We start from the raw sequence: 24,782 nt of genomic DNA on the forward strand, positions 1-24,782 counted from the left end.
AATATATCCGAGAATATATTCTGAATATATTCCGGATATAACTTGTTTTGCCCAAGGAATATAATCCGGAATATATGGGCATGTACTCACTTGTATTCCATTTTACTCAAAATTTTTCTCTTAGTCTGGTCTGTCGTCTGGTCTGATCCATCGTATATATACTGAATAAATTCAGGTATATATACTTTTGAAATATATTCCTTGGGCAAAACGGGCTATATCCGGAATATATTTAGAATATATTCTCGGATATATTCTAGAATATATTTCAAAATATATTCCAGAATATATACTTTTTCCGTGGGGGAATAGAGAAACCTAAGAACAAAGCTAGACATACGACAAAAATTACAAAAAACATATAATCAATCAATACACGGTGAGAAATTTCTGTAGAAATTTACTATGCATACATAATAAGACTGAACCTTAATGACTCAATTCAAAATATTACCATAAAAATTTAAGAATATCATATTGTACCAATCAATATTTACTAGGGACCATAGTAAATTTGACCATGCAACTGTTACATAAGCATATATAAAAAATTTTCGTAAACTGACAGAACAAAAACTGTTAGTGTGCTTAAAACTTTTCATTATAGTTCCATAGTAAAATTTCTGTTGCTCAGTCGACAATAAAAATTTATAAAAAAGTTTCACATTTAGTCACGTGTACTCGGTTTAAATTTAAAATTGTGACTATGAAATTTTCAAATGTCCCATAGTAAACGTATGCGCGTCAGTCGCGACGCGCACTCTTTCATTTTTTCGTACTGCTTTGTTTTGTCAACATAAGTCTACAGACGCTATCAGTAGTGGTTGACGGTGTTATGAAAATTGCAATAAACATTAAGTTTTAAATAAATATTAGTTTATAAATCCATCAACACATGAATAGTTAATGAAAATTTGTAAGATTCATAAATAATAAAATATTTAATAATTTACCGTGAAAAATTAAAATGAAAACAAACATTTGATCGTTAACCTGCAACCGACACTTCTAATAATAATAAAAAATAATTTAAAAATTATATATTGTGTTTATAATTATTCATAATAAAATTAACTGCCAAAATAAGTCCTACGTTCATTGTTAAAAATGAAAAAAAAAAAAATAAAAAAAACTATATTTTAATCAAATATTTTTAAAAATTATTGCAAACAAAAAAAATCTTGTCTGGTTTGATATTTTTTTTGATTGCTAAAAACATTTTTTACTCTAAAATTTTTTATTTTTTACAAACTTTTTCTTATTTTTTTTGCTATAGTACATTATGAAATTTAAATTATTGCATATTTCATTTTACTATGGTACATTTCAATTTCTACCATTTACTATGTCTGATTTCATTTGTTTCGGAAATTACTATGGGCCATTGTAAAATTTTATTCTGAGTCAATAAAGTTCACTAGTAATATGCACCATTGTAATATCTAAAATCCATGCAGAATAAAAAATAATGGAAATTTCTCACCGTGTATATTTTCTAACGATTAACACAGTTTTCCACAAGAAGCTATAGGTTACTGGAGAAGTTATGATGACAGAATAACTCTTTGATACACTTACATTGCATAACTGTAAAAAAATTGAGTAACAAAAAATAAGGTGACCTTTCGAAGTAATTTTAAAATGACTACTGCATTATCTGTATTATCCTAAAAGCTTACAGCAACTGTGTACATAAGAATCACTCGTGTTTTAAATCTAGTGTGTAACATAACAATGGTTACTGTGCTGAAAGATACTCAGTCACACGTAAAAACTACTCATTCTTATAACATGAACTGATAATGTGATAAAAATTTTTTTATATTCTTTTCGCTTATTCTTGTGTAGCACAGTAACCAGTCGTGTTTCATTTTTTCCGTGTATAAAAAAAATGGATAACTTTAGGTGTTAGTAGTTTTTTTTCATAGAAGAAAAATTTAATTTTGTAGAAAGTTTTGAAAGTAAATGAAGATAAATAGACTCTCTAAAACTTTAACAATTTAACCAATCCTAGTCTAGTTATTTAAGATATACGTATAACAAGCTGGTTCACAATATATAGTTATCACATCTACTCTATAATATAAAAAATATTAAGGTGGCGCCAAAGATCAACTATTTAGTTAAATTTCGTATAAAGATAGATATGTTGATTTAACATGTTTTGAGAGCCCTCTTCAAACATCAGTTCGATAAAAAAAATGTCTTAGGCATCACTAAAATACTTGCAATCTTTCTCCAATATAGTCCTACTCAATATTAATTAAGCCAAGTCACCTTATTTAACGATAAGTTTATTGTTTTTCTGAGAATAGCCTTTAATAACTAACTGAAAATGATAAAATCAAATTTTTAAACATTCTAATTCCGCTCTAATTTTATTGTCAATACTAATTTTTATCGATGAATATTTATGAGAAGCCATAAATTATTGCAGAGAATTTTGTTTTGACCTTCATTATCTGTAACTTATTCACTCATTGGATGCCCGTAGTTAGTAATGAATATATTTTAAACTCTAACATAATGTTGAATAAATTAAAATATAGATTTATCTACAATCTAAATGACTAATACAACTCACCTTAACCCGTTGCAGATCAATTGGGTTCATGATGGTTCCCTGAAAGAATTCGACGGTGGTGAAGTGCCGCTTGAAAAGACCCTCCAGCTCAAGATCTGGTGGCTTCCTGTTTGGTTTGATATATAAGAATTTGTAGTGTAACATTCACCTCTATTATTGCACAGTTCACGGATCCTTCCGGAGCGACTTATATTTTAATTATTAATGATTATACTTATAAAATATTTAAATTCAGTATGTAATAACAAAGAACAAAAATTATAAAATAGTAAGCTCTAATAACTTCTGCTTCCGTTCTTCTGCTCCACTAATTCTAATAGTTCAATATATCGTGCTGCAATAAGAAAATTGTAAGAGCAATAAATAGACATAGTTAGCAATTATCATAAGGAATAATTATGCAAGAATAAAAACAACTGATCATTCATTTCTGCAGAGCATTACAGCTTTTTCTGGCTGATTCCATTTCTGCATTCAATGATTTATATAAATTTAATTGGGCTAAATTCTACCAGTATGCGTAAACCTAGAGATGGATGTCAATATTTTATACCATGCATAATAGATTTCTTGCATGTCTACTTTTCTTAATTCTAGACAAAACAATCTACTCATTATCTATCTAGTCCCCTCTAAAAATATTTTTATTCATTTACAAACTTTAAAAAAGTTTTTAATAAATGCAGATGAAATTAAACATTCTCAAAAGAAAACGAGCGTGTTAACTGTCTGAACAAAATAAGCACTGAAATTTTTCATTCCCTGCATTCCGTGGAATGGTATTTGAACCCATACCAGACACAATATTTCTTTCATTACTTGAGTTTAAACTTGAAGTTTAAAAGTCTGGAGCCAGACAAGATGAAAAAATTCAGAGCGATCGTACATTATTTGACTGTCAACTTAATTCGTTAATTCGACCGTTTGTAATAAAAAGAAGAAATTCTGTCAAAATCACGATGATACTAATAACCTGGGTTTTGATATCTTAAAGGTATTAAAAACTCATCGAAATTGACGGTCTCTATTGATTGTATTTGGGTTGTTCTACAAGAATTAAGCGCGTAACTGTACATATTTTGATATTTATGACAAAAAATGTCTAAACCCCTAATTGAGTATAGTTATCAAAATTTTTTGTAAATTTTTATAACTATGACTTTTAGTATCTTTTAAGCATTTAAATTTCTGAAAAAAGTAAAAAAGACTTTTTTTTGTAAGCATTAATTTTTTAAATAATTTTTCTGTATGAGGCGGAGACTAAAGTAATAAAGTCTCTAGCAACCAATTTTTTAGTATCAGAAGTAAAAAAAAAAAAGTTAGGTCAATCCAAATATACTTGCCTTAAGCGGTCATGTTAGATGTTAATTTATCAAAGTAGTTTAAATATAATAAAAATAACAAAATATTAAAATATAATAACAAAATTTAATATCAAAAATATAATATCAAAATAAAATAACAAAATATAATAAAAATAACAAAATATCAATAATGAAAAAGTTCAAAAATTATCTTATTAGTAAGTTTTCTTTAAAATTCTTTTTTATTGTTTGTTTGAATTTTTCCGCGAAAAATTGACAGTTAATGACAAATAACAGGAACGCGTACGCACATAGATTCTATAAGAAATTTAGTTATTAAAAAAGAACAATATAAGTATATGGCTGCCTGATGAGTAAATATCACGCCAACATGATAATAGAAATATTTTATTTACAATTAATCAGGTCAAATAATTGCGTTGTTCGAGAGCTATAGTGTTAAGAACACGATAACTTACCTAGAAAATTTTACAAAATATTTTTTAATCAACGGGCTCGTTTAAGTTTACTAAGTTCTTAGCTGGGCTGAACTTGGATTAGTATACCTTGCATTATTTTCTTATAGATATTCTTTAGAGAGAATTTAGTCATTTTTAGTTTTTAGTACAAGATCTACTAAGATCTGGCAAGAGCTTAGTAAACTTGAACGAGCCCAATGTTTTTTATAAAATTGCTTATCAATCAACTCTAAAATGTATGAAATTTGGTCATTAATGTTTTCTCTATATATTTCGGTGTATATTTTTTTACTCTTCAATCGAATATAACCTTAAGAAAAACTATGTGTTGAAATCAATGAGTTTTTAATTTTAGGCAATAGTAAAACATACCTATGCGCTTCGCGCTTACGGCATGCAAAAAGTTTATTTTTTTACCTACCTTCATTAGTATTTAATAAAGTTGGTCATTTTTTTTTATCAAAATCATGATAGCGTAATAAAAACATAATCAAACATCAAAATTATGCATTTTGAATTAGAATTGAATCGATTCTTGTAATATAACCCAAATATAGTCAATAATAATAATCGCCGGGAAGAGTAATCTGATGTCACATAATAATATTATTAATTACACTACATTTTTTTTCTTTCAACATCTAAAAAAAAGTATGAATAATTTCCTAAATAAACAGACAACAGTCTTTCATATTTTCACTCAGTAACTGTAAAAACGTATAAATGTAAAATTAAACTATATAAACATCTGCCATCCGATTAATTTTATAATCGATAAGTGAACACGCCAGCTCAGTTTATTCTTAAAATAACGTATCTAGATAGTTCTAAATATGAGCAAGAACATTGTAATTAAATTGATAGAAATAATTCTCATTTTCCGTCAGACAACAGATCTAGATATTGTTCTGGATAGTTATTTCATGAGTGCATCCTACACCTCAATCACAAAATAGCTAAAACATTTTTTCCGATTCTATGCTGATTGCTTAATTTTTTAAAATTTTTAAGGAAAAAGCTAATCGATCCATCAAGTTTTCTGGACGTAAACGGTAGTGTCCCTGTTCGAACTATTCTGGAAAATAGTGGAAATGCGAATGAAAGTGATACTCAGGATAAATATTTTAGATCTACGTAGACTTTATCTAACCATTATAGAAATCTACTAAGATTAAATTTGGTCAACTAAGTTCAAATTTAACTTCAATCTAAGCAGACTACTTTATATCTGCTAAGATTGAATTGATCCACGCAGATAAAATTCAATCTCAGTGAGTTGAGATTGATCTTATTAACCCAATAACATGATCACACTATATCTACGTAGTTCTAAAAAACGATTTCCCAGATAGTTATATTTTTGTCTGTTTTGAGTTGCTCTCATCTTGAGAGGATACCTTAACGCGCTCTAGGTCCACAGCATTCATCATGGTACCCTGAAAAAACTCCACAGTGGTGTAATGCCTTTTTAGAAGACCTTCCAATTCAAGATCTGGTTCTTTTCTGAAAACACAGGTGACTTCTTATGATTCACGGATAAAATAGCTTCAAGCATTGCCTTCTTTCAATGCCTTCAACATTGAAATTTGATTTCAATAACTTTTTATTTGGATTTAATATTGCGCATATGCATATCACACTTAACATTTCTCTGAAGAAAGTTGCTTCAAAAGAAAAACTATCATTATATACTTACGAAATCGCTTTAAAGGAATAAACTTTCATAATTATACTTACAATTTATTACAGATTGTAATTAGTTATTTTTTGCATCGTAGAAATAATTTAGCAGAACAATTTTAATTATAAATATTATAAAAAAAAAAAAAAATAAAAAAATGTAACCATACCTATGTAGGAAGACGACCTCAACGTCGACATCTTCACGATCTTCGTGTAAAAAGTCCTTCAAGAAGTGCGACACTGACTCGTAGGTGATGTGGCCGCACACAACAATGTGTCTACCAACACAATCAGTATGTTAATTTTATTCAATTAAAAATTAATAATAAAAAATTAATAAAACAGTTGTTCGATTTTTATCTACTAATTTTTTACAAGCCACTACAACCAGATACTAAAATATTGATATCTCTGCTAGCAATTAGATGATTGGATTAAAAAATTTATTTTTGTAACATTAAAGTCTTAATTTTTAATGTACGTTCGAAAAAAGTATTATTAATATATAAAGATTGACGAGAGCCTTTAAAAAGAAAAATAAAAATTCCTTTAATAACCAGCAAAAGATATCAATAATGAAATAAACGAGGATTCTTTAATCAAAAATAAAAACAAATGAATTAATAAATGTAAATTTACAAATTACTTCATTTGAATATGTATATTTTATTGTTGAGAATCCCATTTACAAGATGCAGGAGATATTACTCAAATGTCTAAAAACTTACCAAGATTTATTCATTAGAAATTTTGTGTTGTTAGTCGCGAAAATAAGCTAATTCTAACTCGACAATAATAAACTAATTCTACAATGACTTAATTACAATCGCTTTGAATTAAATTACAATTATACATATTAAGTGAATCGAGGTCGTGTATATTATACATATTACAGTGAGATATACTGTGATTATTAGTGTATTATTAGTTAATGGTGTTATTTATCTATGGTTGTTCATCATAGATCGTAGGCAATCAGGGATGATTCGTGAAGGTGCAGGCTTGTTTGTAATTTTAATAGTTTACGTTATTATCAATAAATCACTAAAATTTCAAGCATCTCTAGCTAAATTTTTTGCTTGATCTAGGTCTACTATGATGTTCTTAATTAATTTTATCGTAATTTTGTGAATATTTGTGTTATTATACTAATTGTATGTGTGTTATATATTTGTTGAATTGCAAAAATGAAAAAAATAAATTAATAAAATTAATTTTTAATGAATACAGTTTTTACACGATATTTTAGATAAAAATCTAATAAATTTTCAATTAAAAATTAAGTAAAAAAACATAAGAATATCGCAATATTATAAATGCGTCATAATCATTGAAATTAATTTATATTCCTCCTTATAATTTGTTTTAATTTTTCTTTCAGTACAGATTAGAAAGGTATAAAAAAACCGACCATTGTTTTCGATTATTTTTATAAAAATATGTTTGCCTGTCATCATTTAAGACCCCTTTTTAAATGCCAGCTTAATGAAAAAATTTTTCAATAATGACTTAAAAAAAATATGTAAAGTTTTTTTTACGCAATTCTCGTACAAATTTATACCAATCAATAGATCAATATAAATTGTAACCTGCCATAAGCACTGTTGTATCTCGATATATTTAATTTTTTTTTTTTTTTTTTCAATCTTCGGTTTAATGAAAAGAATTCAGACAAAAACATATCTTTATTTTAAGCTATTATGAATTTAAAAGGCATGAGAGTTATTTGAGGGTTGCACGATAATAGCTCAATTGAAAAGGTAAAGTTTATCCATTGGATCGATTTAACGATACGTGCGGTTATGAAAAAAAATGATGAGTGAAAAAAAAATATAAAAATAATAATGTACAAAAATAATATAGACAATAAAGTATGTGTAAGTTAAAATGAGCGAAGTAAAGAGGATAGCTATTCATCCGGTATTATTGAGAAAATTCATACGCGTTAACACGTATCAGTGAATATTGACATGTCTTTTCATTCATTATTCATTACAGAGTATCTCTTCTATTGTACATGATTAAATTATTTTATAAGAAAAATTTTCACACCTTATGCAATAAAAATATTATGTTATTTACTAACAAATGGTACCAGAATATTAAAAAAGTTTTATACAATGCTCTTACTGGTATAGTTTATAAATATAAAATGTTTTATTCCAAATTTAGCTGCGGAATAGTCAGTAAACTAAACTATATTTGACGTTAGAAAAATAAAGTGCATTAAAAATGGAGGGGTTTGTTGTGAACATAAAAAAACATAAATTTTATGCCAGACATTGGGTATTCTTACAGATCGATTGACCCTATATATAAATACAAAATTTTGATAGTAAATTTATATTTAAAGAAGTATAATCGTTATTAATAGTATTAAGTATTGTTTTTTGCACAATAAAAAGTTTTGCGTCATTTAATACATGAATTTTTGTGTAATTTTTCGGTAAACGCTTAATATATCATAGACAAAATATACACACAAATTTCCTACACATAATTTTGTTACATCAGTGATGGAAAATGTTTCATTGTTTTCTTTGCATTTATACATTTAGAATGGAAAATTGAAGTCAACACAGTTTTCATTAAATATTACAATCTTCACTACAATAAAACAAAATTAAGTGGAAAAAAAATATAAAAAAAATTTATTTACGTTAAGTTGCAATTTTTACGAGCTAAGAAGTTACATGAGTTAATTTAACGACTAAAATAAAAAATACTAATACTCGATGTAAAAATAGAATCAATAACAATAAATAAAGCTAAGAAGCCATTAATTATTTACGTAAGGACGATTTTTGCGATTTTGACCCTCCTTACCCCCATTTAACGACACGTAAGATTTTTCGGTTTCCCACTCCCTTCTTCCATCAGGTTTTATCTCATTTTCTGAATTGGTTAAATGTTATTAAAAAACGATCTGGTACACTGATACTCATTGTAATTTTACATAAATCAAAGAATTTGAATTTTTAAAAATATTAATTAAATTATATTATTGGATTTATATTACGACTATATTATTGTTAGATAATTATTTAGTCTTTGTGAATTCGGTATCACACACAGTAAAAAATTTTTCGTCAAATTTAACACAAAAATTTGTGTTGATGACTTTTTTTTACACAATCTGTGTAGAATCAACATACTAAAATGTTAAATTCTACACATTAAAATGTTAAATTCTACACAAAAATTTTTACACTTTACACAATGACGAAAAATTTTTTACTGTGCAATTAAAGATAAGATTTCAAACAATATCTAAAAATCAGAAAACAAATTAGTCAAGAAACTAAAAATTAATATCTTGCACAAAATAAGCATTTTCTAAAATGATATTCATTTACACTATTTTCATCGAATAAATTGATCATTCCATAGAATATTAATGAACTGTCTTGAAATTCAAAAGGAGAAAAAAATGTTTTTTTTTTTTTTTCTATTATATAAGATATTTAAATGCAAAATAAAACTACTTTATATTCAATGTAATAAGTACATAGGCTTACAAAACCATACTATCATTTTGAGCTTTAAATGTCGAGGATATTGTGATTTATTTTTTTGGCATGCAGTCTTCTTTATGCAAAAGTATTAAGGGCACTGCTATAACCATTTTTTCCGGTATTTTCTTTTTTAAAGTAATTAAGTTGTCTCATATTTTTCAAGTGGTTAGAATAAATTTATTAGCATATAGAAAACACTTTTTATTTAAAAATGATATCCTATTTTACTTTACTCTTTATTATAAATATCCAAGTCAAAAAATCAGAGGGATTACCGTATTTTACTTTCAGAAATGAAGAAAACCTGTGAATTTTCTTAATAAATCAAATAATTGCAAAAGAAAAATCTATCTCCAAATATGATTTTTCAAAAAACGTTTTTTATGTTCACGGAAAACCCTTTTTCGTTATTATTCATACACGTGCTAATATTATATTTATTTATACAAGAAAAAATATTTCTGGCACCTTTTGATCGTAAAAAAGAAAATAAAATAGAACGCAAACTTAACGTTTGTATTTTGGCACTATTTATCGGTGATTTCTGGTGTTAATGTAGTCTTTGCCAAAAAGTCTATCCTCACTCATCAGCACAATAGACTATTTATTTACATTATTCCAAACATTATAGAACAAGTCCCGAAGCGAGTAATAACCATTCTCTCAATTGTTTGCGAACTTTCTTACAATATGAATGAACTTAAACAGTTTTATATTCAAAAGATAAAAACGAATTTTTTACTTAAATCATTGATAATAAGAATAAGTCAAATAAGATATAATCAATAGAAGAGCATAAACAGGTAACATTATTTTTTGTGATACTGTGTAAAGCGTCAATGTAATAATTCGTATCTTTTTTTTTATTGATTCTATATTATAGGCACACCACCATTATGCACATTATGTGTCGATGAAGTAAAATATATTCGAAAAACAGTCTTAACTTATTGATAAAAATCATTAAATATTGGCAGGATAACAATTATTTTCTATTTCGAATATATTTAATTATGAGTAAAATTATTTATTGCCGTTAATTGGTTTTGACTATCACAATGTGAATCAGCTATAACAAAACGCTAGTGATTGTAATCTATGATCGTTTTTGATGAGCTCCTTATTCCTATGTATTATTGACGATTTATAGCTTTTTCATATCAATAAAAACGGACTGAACTACTGTCATATTCATTTTTATAAATAAACGCATAGCCTGCGACAAAGACCATTTTCTTTTGTATTTATTGATTATTGTTACTATAGTTATTATTCCTTTGTCAAATAATAAAAATATGATTTTTCATATTTTATAACGCACACGAAAACGATAATCATTTATATATAACATATGACTAAAATATCAATGTTATGAACATTTAAGTGATTTACAACACTGAACTTATATATGCATTCGATGCTGAAGAAAACAAAGGACATGCTAAACATATAATGACGTTACTTTAAGATAAGTACAGCTCATTTTTCTAATTTTTATATTATTTTTATTCAATAATAAATCGATTTCTTTTAATTGCTTATTAATAAATCAATGGCTTTCGAAAATAATATATTACATAGCTAAATTACTAAGGTGGTCCTTATGTACCAAGCGGAATGTTTTTAGTACGAATCATCGGCGCACATGCGCAGACTGAAGACGTTTAATAAGTTATGGAGAATCGAAATAGATTCTTAAGAGTTTCGACCTTAAGCCCAAACATGTGTTCCTGCGACCCGCGCTTAAAACATTGCGCTCGCTATATAAACACTCTTTTAGTACACTAGTCACATAATATAATATTATCAGATCAATACTATTAGCTTTTTTGAAAGAACAACCACTTTTTCATGGTTAATGCAAGGTTAAAAATATGTCAAGTTTAAAAATAATCTTACATGACATTTAATAACAGTTATTTTTCCACTAAATTATTAAAAAAAAAGTTACAGAAATTTTATTGAACTGATCATAAATAATTATTAAGTTAAAAAAATTTTAAACTTGTCTTCAATCTTTACATAAACAAAAAAAAATATATAAACAGCTGTATTTCTCCTAAGTGCCGTCTGTGTGAACAAACAAGCTAACACCAGTTGCTAGGTGTAGGTTAGTTTCTGTGGTAGTGATTGGGGGAGGGTTGTACACTTGATATAGAACAAAGTAAATATTATCGAATGAACATGTGCAAAAGTAAAGACATATATTGAGCTATATATGTCTTTGTACATATAGGGAAAGACAATAGAGGAATATAGATACTCAGAAGTTAAGGTCAGAGGTTGTAGGTCAGTATACGGATAAAAATTTAAAAAAATCAGTTAGATAAAACACAACATAATAGAAATTAAAGCTCAGATTAAAATACTATGAAAACCGTTTAATTACTCAGAAAATGAATGTACAAAAGTCTCAATTAATTTTATTTATTTGAAAATTTTTAATTCTTAGTTTTATAATTAAAATAATTTTATCACCTAAATTAATGACTATTGGATTTTGAATCAATAGGACCTTAATATTATTGTATTTATTATTTTTTCATAGATTTACTAAAAATATGTTGAAGAATCTACGATGTTTGGAACGATAAAATATATAGAATGGTTTGATTCAACTACTCGACACAAGTATATTTTGCATATGTTAATCTTTTTAAATCCCTTTTTTTAAACAAACATAGTTATATAAGCAAACTTTAAATACGTTACTAAGAACTCTTGAATAACTAAATGTAACCTATTTAAATTTGAATATCAATAAGTCTCTATTTAATATTATCCATATTAAATACATGAAAATTTTTGAAAAATCTATAGCCCACAGAAATTAGCCAAATCGGCTGTGCCAACTGGAAATAGATCGAAAAATTATAATTTCTTAAAATTTCGATATCAAGTAGGTTAATATGAAATTCTAACAAGTATCTAATGGCAGTCTCAATTTGTTTATAAATAATAGGCAAACAAAAAAAATGTAAATTAAAAATTAAATATCTCTGAAAGTATTAATCTGGCGGGTTAAGTTTTCACATAAAATTTGTATAGCTTAAAAAAATCTACAATTTTGCTTTTGGGTAAATTCCCGTCAGACCGATAGTTTATTAGTTATTAACAATCGAAGTTTTATAAGCAAATTGAGCTAGCAAGCTGAAAAATCAACCGATTTCATTTTTGATTCTTTCCACATATTTCTGGTAATAAAAGGAACATTTTTTATATTTTTCAAAATTTTTATCTCAAAAATTTGATTTTTAAAAATCAAAAAACCGCTTTTTTTTGGAAGCTAATATCTCCGAAACTAAATTTACTACAGCACTCGCACCTACTCTAAAAAAGCTAGAAATCAATTGCGAAAAACTTGGCTATTTTGAAAAAAATTAATTTTTGATTGGGGTCAAATAATAGCGAGTTGAACGCAAGCGGATTTTCGATAAAGCGAGCGCGTTCGCTACCTGGACTGATGATAGAGGGGGAACTCAACAGTAGTGCTCAACTGATATCGGCTCCCCAAGCACGGTACAACTGCTTGTTACCAAGCTCCCTCTCTACCATCAATCCGGGTAGCGAACGCGCTCGGTTTATCGAAAATCCGCTCGCGTTCAACTCGCTATTATTTGACCCCAATCAATAATTAATTTTTTTCAAAATAGCCAAGTTTTTCGCAATTAAATTCTAGATTTTTTAGAGTAGGTGCGAGTGCTGTAGTAAATTCAGTTTCGGAGATATTGGCTTCCAAAAAAAAGCGATTTTTTTATTTTTAAAAATCCACTTTTTGAGATAAAAATTTTGAAAAATATAAAAAATGTTCCTTTTATTACCAGAAATATGTGGAAAAAATCAAAAATGAAATCGGTTGATTTTTCAGCTTGCTAGCGTGCTAGCGTGCTAGCTCAATTTGCTTATAAAACTTATAAATTATAAAACTTCGATTGTTAATAACTAATAAACTATCAGTCTGACGGGAATTTACCCAAAAGCAAAATTGTAGATTTTTTTAAACTCTACATATTTTATGTGAAAACTCAACTCTCCAGATTAATACTTTCAGAGATATTTAATTTTTAATTTACGTTTTTTTTGTTTGCCTATTATTTATAAACAAATTGAGACCGCCATTAGATACACACGGAAAATAATGTGCAGTATCATTTACTACAAGATTGCAGTAAATGTTTCTGTAGTTACAAATATCATATAAGTGATAACAGTTACTAAATATGCGTCAAATTTTACTAAGTCAATAAGCTGAATTTACTCCAATCTTGCGGTAAATTCTACTGCACACTGCAATAACAAATACTCTACGTGGGAGTTGGAAGTACTACAGAAGGAACCGTTCCCGCTATTTCGCCAATATAGGGTTAGTCTCTTGTTAGTATACTCGTTTATTATAGCATCTCATAAATAATCATCTGTAAATAAAATACTAAACGTCACACTGATAGAAGGATTTGTTTATAGTTAAAAATATTTGTTAATATTTAACAAATCATTTATTAGAGACCACTTTTTAGACTTTAACAAATATTTATTAGTATTTAAAAAGATTTATTAATATTTAATAAATTAATATCAGATTTATTAAATACAAACAAATTATTTTAAATACTAAGAAATATTTGTTTAATACTAAAAACTGGTCTCTAATAAATGATTTCTTAATTATTAACAAATATTTTTTAATACAAATAAATCCTTCTATTTTTATAAAAATAAAAAATTAAAAAAAAAAAATACAGACATTTTTTTTAAATTCATACTTTTTTAAAACCTAAATATATTTAGGGTAATTATGCACAAGTAGGGTCCACCCTATTTTTGGCCATATCTAGGTGAAGCATTAACATTATTTAATTTTTTTTTTATTCTGTTTGTTTTTACGACGTATATATGATAAAAAATGTCGTGAGAGAAAAAAATAAAGATTTCGACAGCTTTTTTGCCATCAAAAGTTGGAAAAAAAATTGGCTCTCATTTTTTTGGATAAAGTTTCTATTTCATCTTTTTTGATGTTTTTAATATATTTTTTTTTTTTTTTTTTTTTGAAAAATACCTAAAAAAACAAACAATTAAAAAAAAAATGATCAATTTGATCAAAAAAAAAAATATTATGGCCCAGCATGGATGAACCCCACTTGTAAATAATTACCATATTTATTATATATAAATAACTCAGTAAATAATTTTTAATTATAAACTATAAAAATTTTAGATTATATACCGTTTATTTTTATGCAATTGGTTAACCGCATATTAAGTAAATTGAACTACAATTGGAGTTACAAATACCGCATGCTGTAGCATATCTTACTTTTTACTACAGTTAACGCTTAACTACAATATTGGAGTAAATCTACCCACAGTTTGGAGTTGTCTCAGGTCATACTACAGCCTGCGGTAAATGGAACGACTGTTGTTGTTGCCACTACCACAATTTATTTTCCGTGCATGTTAGAATGTCATATTAACCTACTTGATATCGAAATTTTAAGAAATTATAATTTTTCGATTTATTTCCAGTTGGCACATCCAAACTGGGTAAAACTGACTAATTTCTGTGGGCTACTAGTAATTGTACCCGTTATATATAAATATCATGATAACCGCTACATAAAAAAAATAACCTCTGGTAAATATTAAAAGAAAAAAAAACTCAAATCATAATTGTAATTGAAATTCTTGATTTTCAAAGTATCAAATATAAATCTACCAATAATCATGAAAATTCTTGAAGTTGAAAAAATTACTTTTTTGCAAAAACCTGGGCAATATTATTAAATGACAGAAAAAGTTTCAGTCATCAAAAAAAAAAAAATATAAATCAATGATGCGTATGATTAAATTGATTTATAATTTTCACATTTAATCGAACTATGACATTAAATAAAAGTTTTTAGAGGGTAGTTTTTGTTATAAGCGTAACTTTTACCATTTAAAATTTACTTTAAGTTAAATCAATTTTAATCATCATAAGAATAATATCAAAATATTTATAATACATTTTCGCTGTAACTATATTACCCGATATCAGAAATATTTTATTGATAAAAATGACGTAGTAATAAATTTAGTTTCAGTATGATAACTCAATCTAAAATTTCAGACACCGAGATTTCAGAAACTATTTAGTATTATTATTTTATATTTTTAATTCTTATAACTTTAAAAATATAACCCTTAAAACAATTTCCAAAATTTCAATTATTTACGGAATTTTTCTTGGAACTACTTTTTATCGTGGTTGACATAATATTTCAAGTTCAAACTATCCTAATTACTTGAAACTTTCTGTTAACTTTCTCCATATATTCCTCTGCAGCCCCTATCCGAGTTGTTTAAAAGTCTTGACTTTTACCATTTTCAAAAAATTTGAAAAGATTTTATCTCTTTTTTTAAACAGTCGTCATTTTGAAAAAAAAATTTTGTTTTTATTCTTGAAATTTTCTATGAACATTCTGAGAATGGACATAAATATCTGGTAAAAAATATTACAGTAATTATAATTATTGATTTCTTTTTTATCAAAATTGACAAAATATATGTAATTCTGGTCTCTAAAAATATAAGTTCAGGCATTTCTTTTAATATGTTCTCATAATTCCATAATTTATCTGAACAATTGATTCAAAAATCTTCCAAGTTTATAATTTAGATGATATAAAAGTATAAAATAATAAAAACGAATAAATCGAAATTATGATAAAAGAAATGAATGGTTAATTGAAAGATAGTTGACAGGGTGGCACTCTCAAGGAAGTAGACAGGATTAAACAACATTGTTGGTGTAGTGGTTACTTAGTTTTTAACTTTTTTTGAGGGAAGCTAATTGGTTTGTGTCTCACCTGCGACCTCGCTCGTTCTTCAAAGTGCCGCCGTACTTGTTTCGCGTCCCGATCAGGTCAATTATCTCGGGGATACAACTGGCGAATATGGCCTACACCACGTGATAGAACAAAACACAACACTCGCATCAATATACATTAGAGAGGATTTTTATTTATTGATATATTTTTATTGTCAATTATGTCGAGTCACGTTTATCTGTCTTCAAACAGTCAAATATTTAATTTGTCATCATCATTAGATATCGTTGTTATTTAATATATATTTATATATAAGTAAAAGGAACATAAAAAAAGTGTGGAAATAAAAATCAATAGAGGGTTGCACATGGAGTTATTAAAATGTGAGGGGATATAAGAAATAGCTTAGACTAAAATGACCCAAAGTTCATCATCAGTGTGCTGTACTGTGACCCATTTTCATATTTATTTAATAAATATTTATTTTTAATCACTCTGTGCTAATTTATTTAGTTTATCAATGCCTGGGATAAGGTTTTACCTAGTCCTAAGCCTACTTACGGATCTAAAAATAATACTACAAGTGCCGACACGTCTAATGCTGTATTAAACTATATATAAGTAATCAGAGCTCAACGAATAAATTATGAATACCCGAATTCTTAAATTCAATTTTAATAATTACGCACATTACACTTTTCAATATTTTATTTTAACACCTAAAATTGCACAATTTTATCAATTAAAAAAAATAATGAAGTTGAATAAGATTTGTATTTTCTAAATCAAGACATTGGTGAATAGAGGGAGCATTTAATGATCTAATCACTAAAGTCTGCACGCGAATATTCAATGCAAAGATTGTTCATTTATTGTAAAATCATTTTACTTATAATTAACTCACAAATTTTTTATTATTAATATTAACAAGTTATGAAAAATGAATGAACGTCATCCTGGCGTCTAGTCGTTTATGCTCATCACTCACGCACTGTGGTTCAAATTGAATTATTACTTATTTATTTGTGAGGAATAGACTTGATAATTAAAATACATAATATAGACAACTATCTGTATTATGTTTTCAATAAGCTTATGATTGTTATTAAAATATTCTAAATATTTTTCAATCAAGATATGTCCGCCCTCGATATTTTATGCGCGCATAAACTCGCATCGGTATTCAATTTGAATTTATTTTCAATAAATTCAAATACCCCAAACTTTATTAACTTTACGTCATAACTAATGAACTTATACAAACATATGGGCACTTAGTCTCGCAACTGTAGTAAATAATATTAATTGATATTTTTTAAGAGTCCTGATAATAAAGCTTCTTAATTTGGACAAATCACTCGCTCTCCCGTATATTTTCTTTGTTTTTGATAACTTTACTTTTAGTATCAAAATTTGTATACTGAATTTAAAACTATCTTGATTTATGATAAATAATTTTTTCAAGAAACTTATTTTGAAAACAGCTGGTAATCTTGCGTAAAGAATTTCTTGTCTTTGATTCAAGATATAGTTTCTTTGTTCAAAATAGCAGAGAAAAATTTTATTTATTAGAGATAAAATTTTTACCTCAAAATATTCTGATATTTTTTTTTATGAGAAATTTCAAAGAAAATATATTTTTTTTAATCAAGAAGTTGTTTTTTCAGTGCAGATAATATTTTTCAATGAATCAATTTATTTTGTATGCATTTAATTGAATAAATTAATCATTAACTTCAATAAATATAAAAGTAGTCGAAATAACATTTATTTTTTTTTTTTTGTTGTCCTCATTCAATACTTCGATTATTTTTTATATTTTTTCGGACATAACATATACGTCAACAAAAACCTTTATTTTTTTTTATTATTTTTTTTTCACTAAAAGTAGTCGTTCAATAGATTATATATAATATATGAGCTCAGAACCAAAACTATATCAGACAAAATGAGGACATATAAAGTAAGGTAGTAAAATTTTAAAATTATAGATATAATCTATAAATAATTTTTACAATTAAAACTAGAGATATCAGTACAATATAATTAACCAAACTAATTTAATGAAAAATTTGAAATGGTAGAAAATATTTGAAAATCATTATTATATTTCATAACTCTGCAATAGTTACACAGAAATAAGTTTCAATTACAAAGTATAGTGTTTTTTTATAAATTTTCAAGTAATAATAAAATTGACAATAATAGTGCTGTATCAAAAAATTTTTTCACAGATTCTGAAGTCAAGTACACTATACATTCGTGAAGGATTCAAGTTACTTCTTATAGCACCGTAATTTTTTAATTAATTTTTACTGGAAATTAATTTCATGAAAATTTAATGAAAAAACATTTCCTATCATTATCATAAAATTTTCATGCTTTTAATAAATTTTTAACTTTTAAAATCCAAAAAACTTATTAATTTTTTCGCCTATTTAATATTTCATTTCAGTTAATGACTTATGGCAGTTGCTATGAATTCAATAGCATACCTAATTACGTAATTAAAAAAAAAAAATAAAGTTTTATAATGAATTCAAATGGTAACGTTGTATATTTATAAAGATAAAACTGCTATGATAATTTAAATTATAACAAAAAGAAAAACAGAATGAATAGCAAAATAAATGATTCATGAATCCTCATGATAAATATTTAAATATACAATTATAAATAAAAATATTTTATGCAGCGGCGCTTAAAAAAAAAACGAGCACATTTCTTGGGACATTAGCTAGTATCAAGTATATTAAATTAATTTGTAATCAATAAGCGATACTTAAGTTATTATCAACTATTGAAATTCATAGTCATCATAATATTAACGTATGACCCGATCATCGACAATTTTTTTTTTTTTATAATTAATGACAATAATGTAATAAATAAATTGTATCAAATTTTATTTGTGTATTGATGATTTGATTATTGTTGTTATGGTGGTTTTAAAAAAAAATGTAAGTAAACATTTATGAATCTTTCGTTAGTCACGGATTAATCAATCATCTCATTAAGCTTATGAAGTTATTTTTCATCATCGAGAATAGTGCAAATAAAAAAGTATAAATAAAAATAACGTGACTAACGAAGATTTGGATGTAAGTGCGTGTTAAAAATGTTTAGACTTATTTTGATAATGTTCATATGTATTTTCAAATGTAGTCTGACAAATAAATATCGTGACTATTTTACTAGACTACCGAGTGCGTCACATCAGCAAAATGGTGATATTATTTAATTAATGAGCAATAATATATTTTTTACAAAATGTCGAAAACAAAATTGCTTAAATATATTATAAAAATTTCCTATGATAAAATATTATTTTTAAACAGAATACTAAACTTTAAAAATATTTATTTTTTTACGAATTGCGATTTTGTTTTCTTTATTGATCTACAAAATTATATTTATTAAAATTATTGTGTAAATAATAAATAAAGACGTGCATTTTCTACAAGCCGTAAAAATATACGTATATAGACGTTCGTATGTGTATTAAATAAATGAGAACTTTTTTATTAGGTAGCATTGAAAAATTTCAGTTATATGAACAAATATTTTCGGTAACGTAATAATAATGATATGAAAATAAGGACTCAACGAAAAATAAGATTTTGTTAAAATTTACACAGGATTAATAATTTTGTTGTCTTAAAAAAGACAGGAATACACAGCGATTTATTATAACAACAAAAAATGACATTGGTTAGTGCAACGAAATGGCACTTGTTATTGTAAGTAATGTGAATATATTTCTAAAACGAATGATGTTACTTGATAAAAAAATTTAATACTCGTTTGATTCCACGGATCAACCTTCAAAATATCTCGTCACCTTTTTACTTTCAAAAAATAAAATTTTTATATCTGAAAAAAAAGTACCGTTTTCTTCAATCTATTGATCAATTATTCAAGTTATTGTTCAATTTTAAGGATTTCCCAACATTCTAAAAAATTTTTAGACTACTATTATGAAAAATAAACTAAAATTAACAAAAATTTATTTGCAATGTCGAAAATTAGAAATATTTAAACTAAATTTTTTTTTTTATTTTTATACGTAAACCACGAGTCAGTTATTACCATGTTAGAAACCTCAAGGTGACTTTGATATTAAGTATTGTATGATAGATCCCAACAAATCAATTGAAAAAATGATGAATAAAGTAATTTGATAGTTCACTCCACTAGATAAAAGAAAAAAAATTGGATTCTAGAAAAGCTTTTGTGTTTAATACTTTTTTTACAATTGACTTCAATAATTGATCAATTGATTAAAAAAAACTGCGAACTCTTTTGATTCTGAAAATTTAATTTTTTAAAAGCAAAAGGGTGACGAGATATTTTAAAGGTTCATCTTTGGGATTAAGTATGTATTAAATTTCTTATCAAGTAACATCATTTGTTTTAACAACGTTTGTACATTACTCACTGTAACAAAGGCCATTTCGTTGCATTAACCAATATCATGTTGTAGTCATAACAAATCGCTGTCTATTCCTGACTTTTGATAAGAAAATAAACATTTTTTTTCAGTGTATAATTTTCAAAATTCGTATTTATATCTTATGAACAAATCATCGCTCAATATTTCAAAACCGTTCCTATGTTTCTATCAATGTAACGAAATCTTTCAAAATCATTTTTATCTTTAATCAACTTTATCCAATTATCCTGTCTAGAATCATCCATATGAAAAAATGACTTATTCTTACAGTTTAATCATACACTATCCATAGAATTACAGAATTCAGTTTTCAGTATTTATTAACAAAACAATAAATGAATAAATAAAGAATTCAGTTCGCAGGGTTTGTTGATGATAATATAAATAAAATATTTCTCAAAGTAAATTTTACTTTGGAAGGACTAAATCAAGTAAATTCATTTTACTCTAAAAATCACAACACAACTTTTTTACAATGTACTCTTGCTTTTATTGCTCTAAAGAATTATTTGAGTTCATTAAAATCAATAAGCCTAGAAAATTTTGTCTTCTACTAAGAAGAAAAAGTATACTGAGAAAAAAAAACACTTCGTTTGAAAATTCATGTTCCTAACACAAGAACGTATATTCTTGAAAATTATTAACAATGTACTCTTGCTTTTATTGCTCTAAAGAATTATTTGAGTTCATTAAAATCAATAAGCCTAGAAAATTTTGTCTTCTACTAAGAAGAAAAAGTATACTGAGAAAAAAAAACACTTCGTTTGAAAATTCATGTTCCTGACACAAGAACGTATATTCTTGAAAATTACCAACATTGTACTTTTTTGTCTGAAAAATTCGTTCTTGTCTCACGAATTGGTCGAATTGATTTTAATAATTATTATATTATTCAAGTAAAGCTATTTGTCTGTTTGCTTATAATAATGTAAATAAATATTGACAAAAATTTCTATTGTTAGCCAAAATTAATTCTTTTGTTTTTAATTCTCTTTCTCATAGATTTATCGTTTTTAACGTTAAAATTATGTATACTCTAAAAATTTTAATTTGATTCTTTGATCTCTAGATGTTATTCAACATTTGTCTAACTTTTAAAATATGAAAAACTGACGTATATTTTTATAGGGGCCGGTGGAAATAACTATGCTTTTAAAATCTCCGGTCAAAACTACCTATAAATTCATTCATGATCACTTAAATAATTTTTCCTTAGAGCCTATTTTCATCGAAATCTCGAAAAAAAATAGTTATTTTTTTTTGTCGCCCTAAGCTACATTTATTCAAAACACCAATTACTAAGACTAAAATATAACGGGATATTTTATAAATATCGATTGTAAAAATAGATATTCTTTTTTTTCAAACCGCTTAGATATTTAAATTCATTTTAGAAATGCATAGTCTTTAAGAAAATAATTTACTGATACTTATTTTTCTAAATAAATAAATATCACAACATTTGTTCATAAGAAATAAACAATCAATTTAAAAAACCTTAAAGTTTAATAAAACAAAAGTTTAATGAAAGAATTCGCAAATTTTATTGGAATATAATTGAATAAACGCCAGTTTTATCACGATTTAAAAAATATAATATAATAATATGTAATTAAATAACTATTGATAAATTAATTCATTGTTAGTTTATTAATAAATGCCCCTTGATTAATTTCAATTTACACTTCATTATTAATGCACAACGCTAACTCATGCCACCAAGAAATCCTATCTCAAACAGTCTTTATTACATCGAAATAATATATATTACAAAATTATAAATAATAAGTAAAAATTGATTGAGTTTTTACTGATATAAAAAATATAAACAATCAAACTCTGTTAAAGTGAACAAAAAACTTCGATTGATTTTGTAAATTTGAACTAAAAACTATTTAAATATAAATACACATATCATTTAGTTATTTGCGTGAATAAAAAGATAAAATTGAAGTAAAATTAGACTACGCAAAAATCTCAAAAAAAGGCAGTCATAGAAAACATAAAAAATAGTTATTTTCGATACGTATGCGCAATGGTAGGTCTTTTGGTAAGCTTGAAGTGACGTCACGAGGCTGAGATTATGAGTGCATTCTCAACAAAACCGAGTACGTTGTTATCGGTCGAGCGAAGCGAGACCGGATAAAACGTACGAGGTTTTGTTGAGAATGTATTTATAATCTCAGACGAGTGTCATCACTTCGTTTATTACCAAAATACCAACCTTTGCGGATTTGTATCGAACAAAATTTTTTGTAATAGCAACGGCGAAACTCGGATTTGAGAGAATGCAAATAAAATGTTATTCATTTATGAACTGTCACACGTAAATAAATGACAAACTAAAATATTAGTAAAATTGTTTACAAGAATCGACTTGTCGCCAAGATTTTTTTTTTTCGATTCATACTCTCCCTAGTGGATGATTGTAGAAATAAACGAAACTAAATATCCTATAGTACTTTTTAGCATCCATGCGAGAATGTAGAGACAGATCCGAACAAAAACAGTTTCACTGTAAAAAAATCGCGCCAAGTCCACGTTCATAAGACTATTAAGAAAAAAAAATTTGTTTTTTTCTTTACAAAAATATATAAAATAAAAAAATTAAAAAATCCAAGTAACCGATATGATTGTTTATGATTTTCGGAAATTAAAAAAAATTTTGTTACAAATTTAAAAATTAAAAAAAAAGTTTGGAACGTATTTAGTGTGCGCGGTTGCAAAATTTGAAAAAATTGAAATACACAATGACGCACACCAAGGACGTTCCAAAATTTTTTTCTTAATTTTTAAATTTATAACAAAATTTTTTTTAATTTCCGAAAATCATAAACAATCATATCGGTTACTTGGATTTTTTAATTTTTTTATTTTATATATTTTTGTAAAGAAAAAAACAAATTTTTTTTTCTTAATAGTCTTATGAACGTGGACTTGGCGCGATTTTTTTACGGTGAAACTGTTTTTGTTCGGATTTTAATATTTTTTGTAATTATCACGGAGCTTAGATAGATCTATCTAAGCTCCGTGGTAATTATAATAAAAATTTACAATTGGTACCAACTTAATTAAATCTCGCGTTGGTTGCATTTTTTATAGCAAACTATCCCCTTGAAACTACAGTTTATGTAAAAATAATTCCAGCGCACCCTGGCGGGCGTAGATGCAAGCTGTGAAATATCTATTTTTAACTGTAGTTTCCCATCTAATGAAGGATTACTATGCATTCTCGAATTATTTAGTCTATGGCAGATCACTTTGCCCATCGAAAAAAAAGTCAGGATCGAAATTTTTGCGTTGCTATAGTTTGTGCTGATTAAATTTAATAATTTCAAGTAGATTAATTGTTATAAGTGAATATAATTAATTAATAACAGTCAAATAAAGTATGAATTACTGTTATAATATACAATTTAGGAAAAAAAAGTACCGTAGAATTAAATAAAATTTTGCAACCTCAAAATACCGTTCTGCTTACAGTAAACACAGTCGGTAGTCTGGCGCTCCGTTTACAGCAGATTTGAACGGAACTTGGCGCCAGATTCTACCGAATCTGTGGATAGAGAGAGAGATGTCAATTATCCTTACGTGTGCGTGAAAAGTAGACTCAACTATAGATAATCAGATATCATTCATTTTACCCCTCCTAACTATAGCTCGAAAATCCAAGTTTCGCGGTTGGTATTACAAAAAATATATATTATTTTATAGACAATAAAAATTTTAATAATTAAATTAGATGCAGTTATAAAATATTACTTGTGTATGGTAAATTTTGCCTACTCTATTTTAAATTTTAGTGATAATTAATTGAACAATAAAAATATAAACACATGTTTTTCAGACTCAAAACACAGGTTAAATTATATTCAAAAATTTTAGTAACAATTAAATTTTCCAAGCATATTTATCAGCAAGTGTAGAATAAATAAAATAAAATTTCGCTAACTTGAGA

The 24,782-nt window shown here is 26.2% G+C and overlaps 1 protein-coding gene across 1 annotated transcript in view; it reads right to left on the minus strand.

The window, feature by feature from the left end:
- Positions 1-24,782, minus strand: part of LOC123265791 (calcium-activated potassium channel slowpoke) — a 400,630-nt gene that overhangs the window by 224,212 nt on the left and 151,636 nt on the right. The window contains 3 exon segments of the mRNA XM_044729712.1: positions 2,585-2,690; positions 6,218-6,328; positions 16,411-16,502. Coding sequence (XP_044585647.1) covers positions 2,585-2,690; positions 6,218-6,328; positions 16,411-16,502 — 309 coding nt within the window.

The sequence above is a fragment of the Cotesia glomerata genome, linkage group LG5, assembly GCF_020080835.1.
Source record: "Cotesia glomerata isolate CgM1 linkage group LG5, MPM_Cglom_v2.3, whole genome shotgun sequence".
NCBI classification, from domain to species: domain Eukaryota; kingdom Metazoa; phylum Arthropoda; class Insecta; order Hymenoptera; family Braconidae; genus Cotesia; species Cotesia glomerata.